The sequence below is a fragment of the Schistocerca nitens genome, chromosome 2 (assembly GCF_023898315.1).
Source record: "Schistocerca nitens isolate TAMUIC-IGC-003100 chromosome 2, iqSchNite1.1, whole genome shotgun sequence".
NCBI lineage: Eukaryota > Metazoa > Arthropoda > Insecta > Orthoptera > Acrididae > Schistocerca > Schistocerca nitens.
This window is the reverse complement of record NC_064615.1, coordinates 673,074,302-673,087,600: the sequence shown is the minus strand read 5'-3', so window position 1 is coordinate 673,087,600 and position 13,299 is coordinate 673,074,302. Positions and strand designations below refer to the sequence as shown.

The 13,299-nt window shown below is 45.0% G+C and overlaps 1 protein-coding gene across 1 annotated transcript in view; it reads right to left on the bottom strand.

Annotated features, from left to right (window-relative positions):
• Nucleotides 1–10,654, bottom strand: part of LOC126235236 (uncharacterized) — an 83,461-nt gene extending 72,807 nt beyond the window's left edge. The window contains exon 1 of the mRNA XM_049943968.1: nt 10,288–10,654. Within this exon, the coding sequence (XP_049799925.1) occupies nt 10,288–10,652 (365 nt within the window). The 5' untranslated portion in view covers nt 10,653–10,654. The remainder of the gene's footprint in view (nt 1–10,287) is intronic.
• Nucleotides 10,655–13,299: the final 2,645 nt, after the last annotated feature.

Sequence of the window (13,299 nt, the reverse complement as noted above, 5' to 3'; positions counted from 1 at the left end):
TTAAACAGCCTTTAACTGCAATGAACACACCACCTCCCATAGCATCAGTCCTATCCTTCCTAAACATTATCCAATCAGAGTTCAAAATTTCACTGCTTTTTATGTCTGGTTTCAACTAGCTTTCGGTACCTAGCACAATATTGGCATTGCCACTGTTTATTTCGGAGATTAACTCGGGGATCTTGCTACAGACACTTCGACAATTTACTAACAAGAGATTAAGCACATTTAAATTCTTTGGAATGGCCTGTTTAGGCGAACTAACAATTTTTACAGTTGGCATACGCACATCAGTGTCGTGAACTGGTAATTTTTCGGGCCAGCGGTTTATTTCCCATGGGGAGGAGCCTAATCTCAAAAACCCCCATGTGCACGCTACAAGTACTGTGCTACCCCTTGTAGCTGCTTCCTGTGTGTGGTGCACCCCTGATCTATCGAGGGGCGTCCTACAACCTTCCACCCCATAGCGAAGGTCGAGGAATCTACAACCATTTTCGTCACAGAGTCGACGTAGCCTGTGGTTTAGATTCTCCACTCGACTCCAAACCAGAGGACCGTGGGTACGATGCTGCAGATAGTCAGCTTGGCTTCCACTTCTCGAGAGATGGAGGCCGCCTTCACCAATTTAGCCAGCCGTCGAAAGGACCCAAGGATTTCCTCGGAACCCCGACGACAGGCATCGTTGGTGCCGACATGCGCAACAAATTGCAGCTGGCTGCACCCCGCACGCTCAATAGCCGCCGGAAGAGTCTCTTCCACATCCCGGACAAGGCCCCCCGGCAAGCACACCGAGTGAACATTGGGCGTCTTCCCCGCCCTAGCCGCTATGTTCCTGAACCTCGTCGGAAGAACGATTCTTGACAAGCCTCCGCATTAGCTCCAATTCTCGTTGTGGCCATTTCTTTAGATACATATGGGAGGAAGTAATATGTTGCCCTACTCTTCCCGGAACGTACTCTCTCGGATTTTCTACAGTAAACCTCTCCGTCTCTTGTAATATCTGCCACCGGCGTTCGTTGAGCATCTCTGTAACGCTCTCGCGCCGACTAAACGATCCCGTGACGAAACGCGCGGCTCTTCGTCGTATGTTATCTATCTCGTCCATTAATCCAGTCTGTTAGCGTCCCAGACAAGAATCGGTCCAAGCCACTTATTTCGTGTGCCAGTTTCAAAGTGAGCGATTTGTAATGGAGTAAGAGAAACTTTATTTATGAATGAAAATTGTGTCATAAACAACAATATGCACATTATTTCACTTTTCATCATTGTCACCTTGAATATTCAAACATTTGTCAAGGCGTGGCACCAGCTTTTGAGTTCCAATATCAAAGAATTGTGCCGCCTGACCGTTAAACCAGTTAGTAACAGTATCTTTCAACATGTTGTTTTCCTAGCGCTTTCCACCAGAAAATTCCTGGTTTTGGAAACAGGTGAAAGTCTGATGGTGTTAAGTCAGGGCTGTATGCTGGATGATCCAGTAATTCCCAATGAAACTTGTCCAGTTGCGTGTTTGTTGCTGCCACAACGTTAGGCCGAGCGTTGTCATGAGGCAGAACGACGCTACTAAAGAACAGTCCCTGCCGGCGATTCTGAAGAGTGCGCCTAAGCTTTAATAATGTTTCACACTACCTCCCAGCATTTATTGTCATTCCTCCTGGCAAAAAGTCTAACAGGAGAATGCCTTTCCGGTCTCAAAAAACCATGGCCATGATTTTCCGTGTTGGATATTCTTGTTTCAATTTTCGTGGTTTGGTCGGGGTGTTTGAATGATACTATTCACTGGATTGAAGATTATTCTCTGGAGTGTAGAACTCAAACCAATTTTCATCATCGGTCACAATGTCACCATCCTTGTGAGAGTGCTCCAAAACTGACCAGGAATGTGCAATTCGTTTTGTGTTGTGTTCTTCTGTCAACATTTTCGGCACCGTCTCGCACACATTTTTTTGTAGCGAAATTTACCAGTAAAAGTATGAAATACTGATCTTGAAACTTGTGGAAATTTCTGATGCAGCTCGTCAGTAGCGGAGCGCCTGTTTTGAGTAGTTACCTCAGCAACTTTTTGTGTCATGTCTTCATTCATGAGAATAGGCCGTCCAGATCATTCATCATCATGAACATTTGTCCTTCCTTCATTAAACAGCCTACACCATTTACGCACATTTCCGTCATTCATTACAACTGCACCATAAACTACAACGAGCTGCCAGTGAATTTCCGTGGGACGAACGTCATTCATTACAACTGCACCATAAACTACAACGAGCTGCCAGTGAATTTCCGTGGGACGAACTTGTTTTGCAGAAGCAGTATAACCCTACAACCAACACTGGCAGAGACGTAAAATTTAATGGCGGCGTAGTGAGACACTGGCCAAGAGTTATGGACCGTGAACGGACATTGCGTGACAGAATGCGCGGAACCGATGTGTTATCGGTTCTTACTTTAAAAACGACTCTCGTACATTACCTTATGGGGTTCCAAGCATCAGCCTGGCATCTGCTTTTCCTACCACGAGGGCGAGTCAAATGAAAACCTTAAATATTTTTTTAAAATATTATTTATTGTGCACAAGTGGTACAAAGCTGTATCACTTTTCAACATAATCTCCCCCACGCTCAATGCAAGTCCTCCAGCGCTTACAAAGTGCATTTTTCCCGCTAAACTACAGTGCAGGATTGTATCAGATACTTTCCTGAAGTCAAGGAAAACGGCATCAACCTGAGCACCTATGTCTACGGTACTGTGAATCTCGTAGAGGAACAGAGCGAGCTGAGTTTCAAAAGATATCTGTTTGCGGAATCCGTGTTGATACTTATAGGGCAGATTTGCGTTCACCAAGAATGCAATACGTGAGCATAAAATATGCTCCATAATTCTACAGCACATTACGAGCATCTGCTCTATAACGCTCACTGAAAACAGGGACGACCTTCGCTTTTTTTTCCATTCGCAAGATGCCCTAGTTTCTCCACCGGCCTACCACAAAAAGTACACCTCTGTAGGTACGCGGTCGGCGCGGCGGTTGTTAACCCCAGGGGTCCGTGTTCGATTCCTTGCCGGCTCGGAGATTTTCTCCGCTCGGGGACTGGGTGTTACGTTCTTCTTATGTTCGTATCGCCAGAAGTGACATTCCACCGTTGGAATGTCTGAACGGGCACGTCCTAAAAGCCAATAAAAATAAAAAATAATAAAGAAAATAAGACTTTAGACAAACAATATTTAGAACTGGAGCGAGTTCTTTCGTATAATTTCTGTAGAATGGTTCAAATGGCTCTGAGCACTATGGGACTCAACTGCTGAGGTCATTAGTCCCCTAGAACTTAGAACTAGTTAAACCTAACTAACCTAAGGACATCACAAACATCCATGCCCGAAGCAGGATTCGAACCAGCGACCGTAGCGGTCTTGCGGTTCCAGACTGCAGCGTCTTTAACCGCACGGCCACTTCGGCCGGCAATTTCTGTAGAACCTTGCGGGTATCTCATCTGCTCCATATGTCTTTCCACTTTTAAGCGATTGTATTTGTTTGTGTGTTACACACTCACTCACCTCAGTATCTGCTATTTCGACATTCGTGCGATGATTGAAAGGGGGTGCCGTATTACGATCTTCTGCGGTTAAACAGTTTCGGAACACCGAACTGATTGTTTCGGCCTTCTCTCTTTGATTTTACGTTTCGGAGCCAGTATTTTCATTGAGTGAGTGTACAAATGATTTCGATCCGTTTACCGATTTTACGTGAGTACAAAATTTCCCATGGGCTTTAGTCAGATCGGTTGGTAAAATTATATTTTCAAATACGTCGAACACTTCTCTCATTGCTCTCCTTATGCTCATTTTCGCTACGTTCTGCTTTTGTTTGCCAGCTATTTTTTGACCTCGCTTAAACCTCTTATTACGCTCACTTTGCTTACGTAGCAACTTTCTAACACGGCTGCTTCGTGCGTCTTTCCCACCCGTTAAAACCTGTCTTGGAACATACTACTTGTATAAGGCGTGTCGAACGATTCTTTTCAAAATCAGTTATTTATGCTCCACATCTGCATCCTGTGAACTGAATATTTGATGTTAGCTGCTCAGATACGGGGCCGGTTTAAGGCCCAAGCGACACATTCGCCCAAGCAGTTGGGGGCGCCAGAGGCACTACAGCTCTCGTAAGATCTCTACACACACAACGTATCACAAGCAGTAGCGGCTGCTTTGGGTGCCACTCTGAGAGGTGTGCCAGAAGCGTTGTACTGCATGATGTGTGCACAGTGCATACCGCAGTTAGCAGCGAAAACTGTCACGGGTGAAATGAAATGAAATGATCGTATGGCATTGTTGGCCGGGAGGCCCCATGCGGGGAAGTTCGGCCGCCGTATTGCAAGTCCTTTTTAGCTGACGCCACTTCGGCGACTTACAAGTCAATGATGATGAAATGATGATGAAAGACACACAACACCCAGTCATCACGAGGAAGAGAAAAATACCTGACCCCGCCTGGAATCGAACCCGGGACCCCGTGCGCGGGAAGCGAGAACGCTACCGCCTAAAAAGCAGCCACAGACTGGCTGGCTCACCGGACTTCGACACAAGTCCGCCGGGCGGATTCGTGCAGGGCACCAGGCTCTACTTCGCAATCCAGAAAGCCGTGCATTAGACCGCACGGCTAACCGGGCGGGCAATATCACATTAATCTCTTTTATTTGCGATCTGCGTGGACGATCGTTCTGTGAGAATAATGTAGTTGATTTATCTTCTATTTCGGATGGCAATTCATAACCTCAAGGGATTTCTGTAACTATAAAATCCCGTGCTTACACGAGACCTACTCCGCTAACCCAGTAGCCGCTATTTGCATATAGTGGCTATTGAGGAGTCATTACAGTACTCCACCTGACAGCGGACATCGAGAAATTCGCATTCGGTATCGTCACAGAATAGCCTGAGTCTCTGGTGTTAACCTTATATTCCAAACCAGAGGACGACGATCGGGCCGGCCGAAGTGGCCGTGCGGTTAAAGGCGCTGCAGTCTGGAACCGCAAGACCGCTACGGTCGCAGGTTCGAATCCTGCCTCGGGCATGGATGTTTGTGATGTCCCTAGGTTAGTTAGGTTTAATTAGTTATAAGTTCTAGGGGACTAATGACCTCAGCAGTTGAGTCCCATAGTGCTCAGAGCCATTTGAACCATTTTGAACGACGATCGACTCTGGGTGCAAAGCTGTTGTTGTTGTTGTGGTCTTCAGTCCTGAGACTGGTTTGATGCAGCTCTCCATGCTACTCTATCCTGTGCAAGCTTCTTCATCTCCCAGTACCTACTGCAACCTACATCCTTCTGAATCTGCTTAGTGTATTGATCTCTTGGTCTCCCTCTACGATTTTTACCCTCCACGCTGCCCTCCAATGCTAAATTTGTGATCCCTTGATGCCTCAAAACATGTCCTACCAACCGATCCCTTCTTCTAGTCAAGTTGTGCCACAAACTTCTCTTCTCCCCAATCCTATTCAATACCTCCTCATTAGTTACGTGATCTACCCACCTTATCTTCAGCATTCTTCTGTAGCACCACATTTCGAAAGCTTCTATTCTCTTCTTGTCCAAACTAGTTATCGTCCATGTCTCACTTCCATACATGGCTACACTCCATACAAATACTTTCAGAAACGACTTCCTGACACCTAAATCTATACTCGATGTTAACAAATTTCTCTTCTTGAGAAACGCTTTCCTTGCCATTGCCAGTCTACATTTTATATCCTCTCTACTTCGACCATCATCGGTTATTTTACTCCCTAAATAGCAAAACTCCTTTACTACTTTAAGTGTCTCATTTCCTAATCTAATTCCCTCGGCATCACCCGACTTAATTTGACTACATTCCATTATCCTCGTTTTGCTTTTGTTGATGTTCATCTTATATCCTCCTTTCAAGACACTGTCCATTCCGTTCAACTGCTCTTCCAAGTCCTTTGCTGTCTCTGACAGAATTACAATGTCATCGGCGAACCTCAAAGTTTTTACTTCTTCTCCATGAATTTTAATACCTACTCCGAATTTTTCTTTTGTTTCCTTTACTGCTTGCTCAATATACAGATTGAATAACATCGGGGAGAGGCTACAACCCTGTCTCACTCCTTTCCCAACCACTGCTTCCCTTTCATGCCCCTCGACTCTTATAACTGCCATCTGGTTTCTGTACAAATTGTAAATAGCCTTTCGCTCCCTGTATTTTACCCCTGCCACCTTCAGAATTTGAAAGAGAGTATTCCAGTCAACATTGTCAAAAGCTTTCTCTAAGTCTACAAATGCTAGAAACGTAGGTTTGCCTTTTCTTAATCTTTCTTCCAAGATAAGTCGTAAGGTCAGTATTGCCTCACGTGTTCCAACATTCCTACGGAATCCAAACTAATCTTCCCCGTGGTCAGCTTCTACCAGTTTTTCCATTCGTCTGTAAAGAATTCGCGTTAGTATTTTGCAGCTGTGACTTATTAAACTGATAGTTCGGTAATTTTCACATCTGTCAACACCTGCTTTCTTTGGGATTGGAATTATTATATTCTTCTTGAAGTCTGAGGGTATTTCGCCTGTCTCATACATCGTGCTCACCAGATGGTAGAGTTTTGTCATGACTGGCTCTCCCGAGGCCATCAGTAGTTCTAGTGGAATGTTGTCTACTCCCGGGGCCTTGTTTCGACTCAGGTCTTTCAGTGCTCTGTCAAACTCTTCACGCAGTATCTTATCTCCCATTTCGTCTTCATCTACATCCTCTTCCATTTCCATAATATTGTCCTCAAGTACATCTCCCTTGTATAAACCCTCTATATACTCCTTCCACCTTTCTACCTTCCCTTCTTTGCTTAGAACTGGGTTTCCATCTGAGCTCTTGATATTCATACAAGTGGTTCTCTTCTCTCCAAAGGTCTCTTTAATTTTCCTGTAGGCAGTATCTATCTTACCCCTAGTGAGACAAGCCTCTACATCCTTACATTTGTCCTCTAGCCATCCCTGCTTAGCCATTTTGCACTTCCTGTCGATCTCATTTTTGAGACGTTTGTATTCCTTTTTGCCTGCTTCATTTACTGCATTTTTATATTTTCTCCTTTCATCAATTAAATTCAATATTTCTTCTGTTACCCAAGGATTTCTATTAGTCCTAGTCTTTTTACCTACTTGATCGTCTGCTGCCTTCACCACTTCATCCCTCAGAGCTACCCATTCTTCTTCTACTGTATTTCTTTCCCCCATTCCTGTCAATTGTTCCCTTATGGTCTCCCTGAAACTCTCTACAACCTCTGGTTCTTTCAGTTTATCCAGGTCCCATCTCCTTAAATTCCCACCTTTTTGCAGTTTCTTCAGTTTCAATCTGCAGTTCATAACCAATAGATTGTGGTCAGAGTCCACATCTGCCCCAGGAAATGTCTTACAATTTAAAACCTGGTTCCTAAATCTCTGTCTTACCATTATATAATCTATCTGAAACCTGTCAGTATCTCCTGGCTTCTTCCATGTATACAGCCTCCTTTCATGATTCTTGAACCAAGTGTTAGCTATGATTAAGTTATGCTCTGTGCAAAATTCTACAAGGCGGCTTCCTCTTTCATTCCTTCCCCCCAATCCATATTCACCTACTATGTTTCCTTCTCTCCCTTTTCCTACTGACGAATTCCAGTCACCCATGACTATTAGATTTTCGTCTCCCTTCACTACCTGAATAATTTCTTTTATCTCGTCATACATTTCATCTATTTCTTCATCATCTGCAGAGCTAGTTGGCATATAAACTTGTACTACTGTAGTAGGCATGGGCTTTGTGTCTATCTTGGCCACAATAATGCGTTCACTATGCTGTTTGTAGTAGCTAACCCGCACTCCTATTTTTTTATTCATTATTAAACCTACTCCTGCATTACCCCTATTTGATTTTGTATTTATAACCCTGTAATCACCTGACCAAAAGTCTTGTTCCTCCTGCCACCGAACTTCACTAATTCCCACTATATCTAACTTTAACCTATCCATTTCCCTTTTTAAATTTTCTAACCTACCTGCCCGATTAAGTGATCTGACATTCCACGCTCCGATCCGTAGAACGCCAGTTTTCTTTCTCCTGATAACGACGTCCTCTTGAGTAGTCCCCGCCCGGAGATCCGAATGGGGGACTATTTTACCTCCGGAATATTTTACCCAAGAGGACGCCATCATCATTTAATCATACAGTAGAGCTGCATGTCCTCGGGAAAAATTACGGCTGTAGTTTCCCCTTGCTTTCAGCCGTTCGCAGTACCAGCACAGCAAGGCCGTTTTGGTTAATGTTACAAGGTCAGATCAGTCAATCATCCAGACTGTTGCCCCTGCAACTACTGAAAAGGCTGCTGCCCCTCTTCAGGAACCACATGTTTGTCTGGCCTCTCAACAGATACCCCTCCGTTGTGGTTGCACCTACGGTACGGCCATCTGTATCGCTGAGGCACGCAAGCCTCCCCACCAACGGCAAGGTCCATGGTTCATGGGGGGGGGGGTGCAAAGCTACAAATTGAAATAGAATAACTACAGAGTTGGACTGATCGCGAAACAACACAAAAGTAAAAACAAATGTAATTTTATTTTAATTTAGGCTGGAATACATTTTTCCAGTGCCGGCCGAAGTGGCCGCGCGGTTCTGGCGCTGCAGTCTGGAACCGCGAGACCACTACGGTCGCAGGTTCGAATCCTGCCTCGGGCATGGATGTGTGTGATGTCCTTAGGTTAGTTAGGTTTAACTAGTTCTAAGTTCTAGGGGACTAATGACCTCAGCAGTTGAGTCCCATAGTGCTCAGAGCCATTTTTCCAGATTTTTCCAAACTTTCCAGTTTTTTTTGCGACTGAAAACATTCAATAGATTTATTCCCATCCCGGGAGCACAACAAACAAAAATGAATAAACTAAATACGTCCTTCGTATCGTCAATTACGATCATGAATGCATACAAAAATTTTAATTTTTGCAGTTTGTCCGAATTTTCCGACTTTCCATTGTAACGGTCCTGCATTTTCTGCCCTGAGAACTTTCCCAGGACCTTAATGAACAGAACGAAGAAAGTATTACACAAATCCATGATTCAAATCTTAGGTTATGGTCTTGAGTTCATACAAAAATGCCACAGAAAAAAGCACTTTTGTATTTTCCCGGATTTTCCAATTTTCTGGGCTTCTTTTCCAAGTTTTCTTTCGCTAAAAACCCTACTCAGATTGTTACGAGTATTTTTTTTTTAAATTAGCGATATCAGTACAGCCATTCTCAACTGATGCGCTTCCCAACGAACAGCATTTAATTTCTATTTATATGCAGGTTGTTTCACAATTCATGTTGCACAATTCTAAATCTTGTACAGGGGACTTACTAGTTTTACACTGGAACCCATGTCCGGAAACGTTATCCAACGACGCTACAGATCGTCGAAGTTACGTATGTATGTACAGGGGAATTTATTGATGATGTTACAAACTTCCTAGGGTGATGGTGAAGGATAAATGTATCATATATTGTGAAAGCATGGTGTTTCTTCTTTTGGACATGTCCGAAAGAACAGATACCACACACTATCCACAGCTGTGATTCACATCATGCAGATTGAAGGTGGAGGGGAGAGAATGGAAAGGAAAGAGGAGGAACTAATGATATCAGCTGCATCGGGACTTTATGCAAAGTCAGCGGCGACCGGGGTTGGTATCCTGGATCTCGGCACGCCTCTCTACTGACCCACGTTCCCACGTAGCGCCACATATCCGGAATCCCCGTCCATGTCCTCCATGCTCGCTACTTGAGACTCGCGCTGGAGGTCGAAGGCACTTGTGCATCCGCACTGAATGCATTGGATTCATTGCCCGTAGAGGCGAATCAGTTATATGAGTGTCCTTGTATATACATACATTTGCAGGTGCCGGCACCTATAACTTTGCCGCTCTGTAGCGTCACTGAATGACGTTTAGGAACATGGCTTCATAAAAACTTGATCTACTAAGTTCCCTCTACAACCTCTAGAAGCGTGTAACATGAATTGTTAAACACCCTGTAGATATTTCGACCGAGCCTTCTTCTCGCAGAACCTGAAAAAGATGACTGGATCTATTTTAGAAGCACTGTGCATAAAAACTGAAACAATAACTCGGCCATAAAGCACACTATTAATCACTTCACAGTGGTTTGCCGTGTATTTATGTAGACGCAAATAATAAACAGTCGTTAGATTTGTGAACGTTTTCTTAGTAGCGAAATTGACGTTAGTTTCCGCCTTGCCCTCTCAGAAAAGATTGGTGCTTACCTGCACGGACGGATGAAGGCGGCCCAGCCCACGGTGAACTCCTCGAACGTAAGGCCATCCGTGCAGTGGCCGTAACAGAACCTTTCGAAGCCGACAAGCGAAGTGCAATAGCGTTCCGTTGTGGCGTTGCCCCAGTCGCCGTCCTCGTACTTCAGTCGCAGCGTGAGTACGCCGGGGGAAGGCGGAAACCCTTTGCATCGGATCCAGTCGCGCAGCCCGAATGTGCAGCCCCGCAACTCTACCGTCTTCGCCCCTTCTGGCGTGCAGCTGGCGGCAACCACTGCGGCTTCTGTCGAATGCGGCTCCGTTCTCGTCCGGGCCGCCCCCATCAGCAACACTAGCCCTGCCAGCAGCCGACCAGCCATCTCCGCGGCCTCAGGCAGCACTGTGCCCACGAGGAAAACCGCGTTCTCCGCTGCTTACGCGCAACGGCTTCTTCCCGGAACCGCCGGAACTTGGACTAAGAAGAGGCTCTTCACAAGGTGACACGTGACGTCCCAGTAACCTTCTGTTGTCTGCAACAAGTAAGGATATCAAGAGTCGGTTTTGAAGCTCACAACCAATATACCTTAATCACTTAAAAAAGGTGCACACTTCTCGCTGTATATGGTGGAGAAGTGGTACCAAGATGTCATGGAAACCTCCACGTCTGACATTAGTCGTGGCAGCGAAATAGTATGTGTGTGTTCCAGTAGGCTGTATTGGAATCAGCACAGCCAGAATAACAGAAATGAACTACTGTGTTTGGACCTACCCATGACCACATCATGAATGAACTTACCCGAAATCGTTCGTCTGTCAGTGCGGAGTATCCAACCTTGTCTACATGTATCTTTCGCAGCCATCTAATAAGGCGGAAGAACCGTACTCCCAAAAACACTCTAAACTACCGGGTGATCAAAAAGTCAGTATAAATTTGAAAACTTAATAAACCACGGAATAATGTAGATAGAGAGGTAAAAATTGACTCACATGCTTGGAATGACATGGGATTTTATTAGAACCAAAAAAAACCTCATATTGCTAGATGCGTGAAAGATCTCTTGCGCCGTCGTTTGGTGATGATCGTGTGCTCAGCCGCCACTTTCGTCATGCTTGGCCTCCCAGGTCCCCAGACCTCAGTCCGTGCGATTATTGGCTTTCGGGTTGCCTGAAGTCGCAAGTGTATAGTGATCGACCGACATCTCTAGGGATGCTGGAAGACAACTTCCGACGCCAATGCCTCACCATAACTCCGGACATGCTTTACAATGCTGTTCACAACATTATTCATCGACTATAGCTGTTGTTGAGGAATGATGGTGGACATATTGAGCATTTCCTGTAAAGAACGTCATCTTTGCTTTGTCTTACTTTGTTATGCTAATTATTGCTATTCTGATCAGATGAAGCGCTATCTGTTGGTCATTTTTTGAACGTTTGTATTTTTTTGGTTCTAATAAAACCCCATGTCATTCCAAGCATGTGTGTCAATTTGTACCTCTCTATCTCCATTATTCCGTGATTTATTCAGTTTTCAAATTTATACTGACTTTTTGATCACCCGGTACATGGAGGGGAAGCGAGTGCCACGCAGAGTTACGCTAAAAAAAGGAGTGGGGAGAGCAGGACGTAGGAAGTATCCGAACGGAGAGTGGAAATCGGTAAATTTGTTGTACATATGCAGAAAAACAAATAATTACAGTTTCATAGAAACTGAGTGATTTATTCAAGAGAAAGAGCTTCACAAATTGAGCAAGGCAGTATCTCTTTGGTCCACCTCTCGTCGTTGTGCAAACAGTTATTCGGCTTGGCGTAGATCAATATAGTTGTTGGACGTGCTCCTGAGGGATACTGTGCCAAATTCTGCCCAATACCCGCGTTAGATCTTCAAAATCCCGAGCTGGTTTGAGGGCGCTGTCCATAATGCTGCAAACGTTCTCAATTGAGGAGAGATCTGGAGACCTTGCTGGTCAAGGCAGAGTTTGGCAAGCACAAATACAAGCAGTAGAAACTCTCGGAGAGTGCAGGTGGGCATTACCTTGCTGAAATGTAAGCCCAGGATGGCTTGCCATGAAGGGAGACTAGACGGGGCTTAGAATATCGTCGACGTACCTCTGCGCTGTAAGGCTGCCGCGGATGGCAACCGAATGGTTCCTGCTGTTAAAAGAAATGGCATACCAGACCATCACTTCTGGTCGTCGGGCCACATGGCATATGACAATCAGGTCTCATTGACTGGAGTAGAAGTTTCTTTAGTGACGAGTCCAGTTTCGAGTAGTCCCCCGATGGCGACCGAAGCCATGTCTGGAGACGTCCCAGAGAGTGATGGGATACCGACGTGACTGTCGTCCTCCATACGACCCTACAACCACTACCATTTCTTTTCATAGCAGGACCCATTTCGTTGTCATTCGCGGCACCCTTACAGCACATGATACTTCGATGATATCCTACACCCTTTTTTATTGCTCTTCACCTGGCGCTTACATTTCAGCAAGATAATACCCGCCCGCTCACGGCGACTGTTTCTACCGCTTGTCTCCCTGTTTGCCAAAACCTACTTTGGCCAGCAAGTTCGCCCGAACCCTCTACAATTGAGAACGTTTGGAGCATTATGAGCAAGACTTTCCAACCAGCTCGGGATTTTGACCATTTAACGCGCCATTTGCACAGAATTTGACACGATATCCCTCAGGAGGACATCCGACAATTCTATCGGTCAATGCCGAGCCGAATAACTGCTTGCGTAACAGCCAGGGCATTACTGACGTGCTCAATTTGTGAAGCTCTTTCTCTTCAATAAATCACCCAGTTTTCCTGAAATTGCAGTCAGTTGTTTGTCTGTACATGATCATCACATCTACTGCTTTCCGTCCCATTCGGATAATTCCTTGGTGGAGCGTCGTTATTTTTTCGTCTCTCAGTGTATAAGCGAAAATTCTTCTGATGTCTCTGACAGTGGACTACATGTGCTGTAGCTGCTGTTGCTAAGTTTTTAGACTAGACAGCTCTCAAAACAAGAAAAAAATG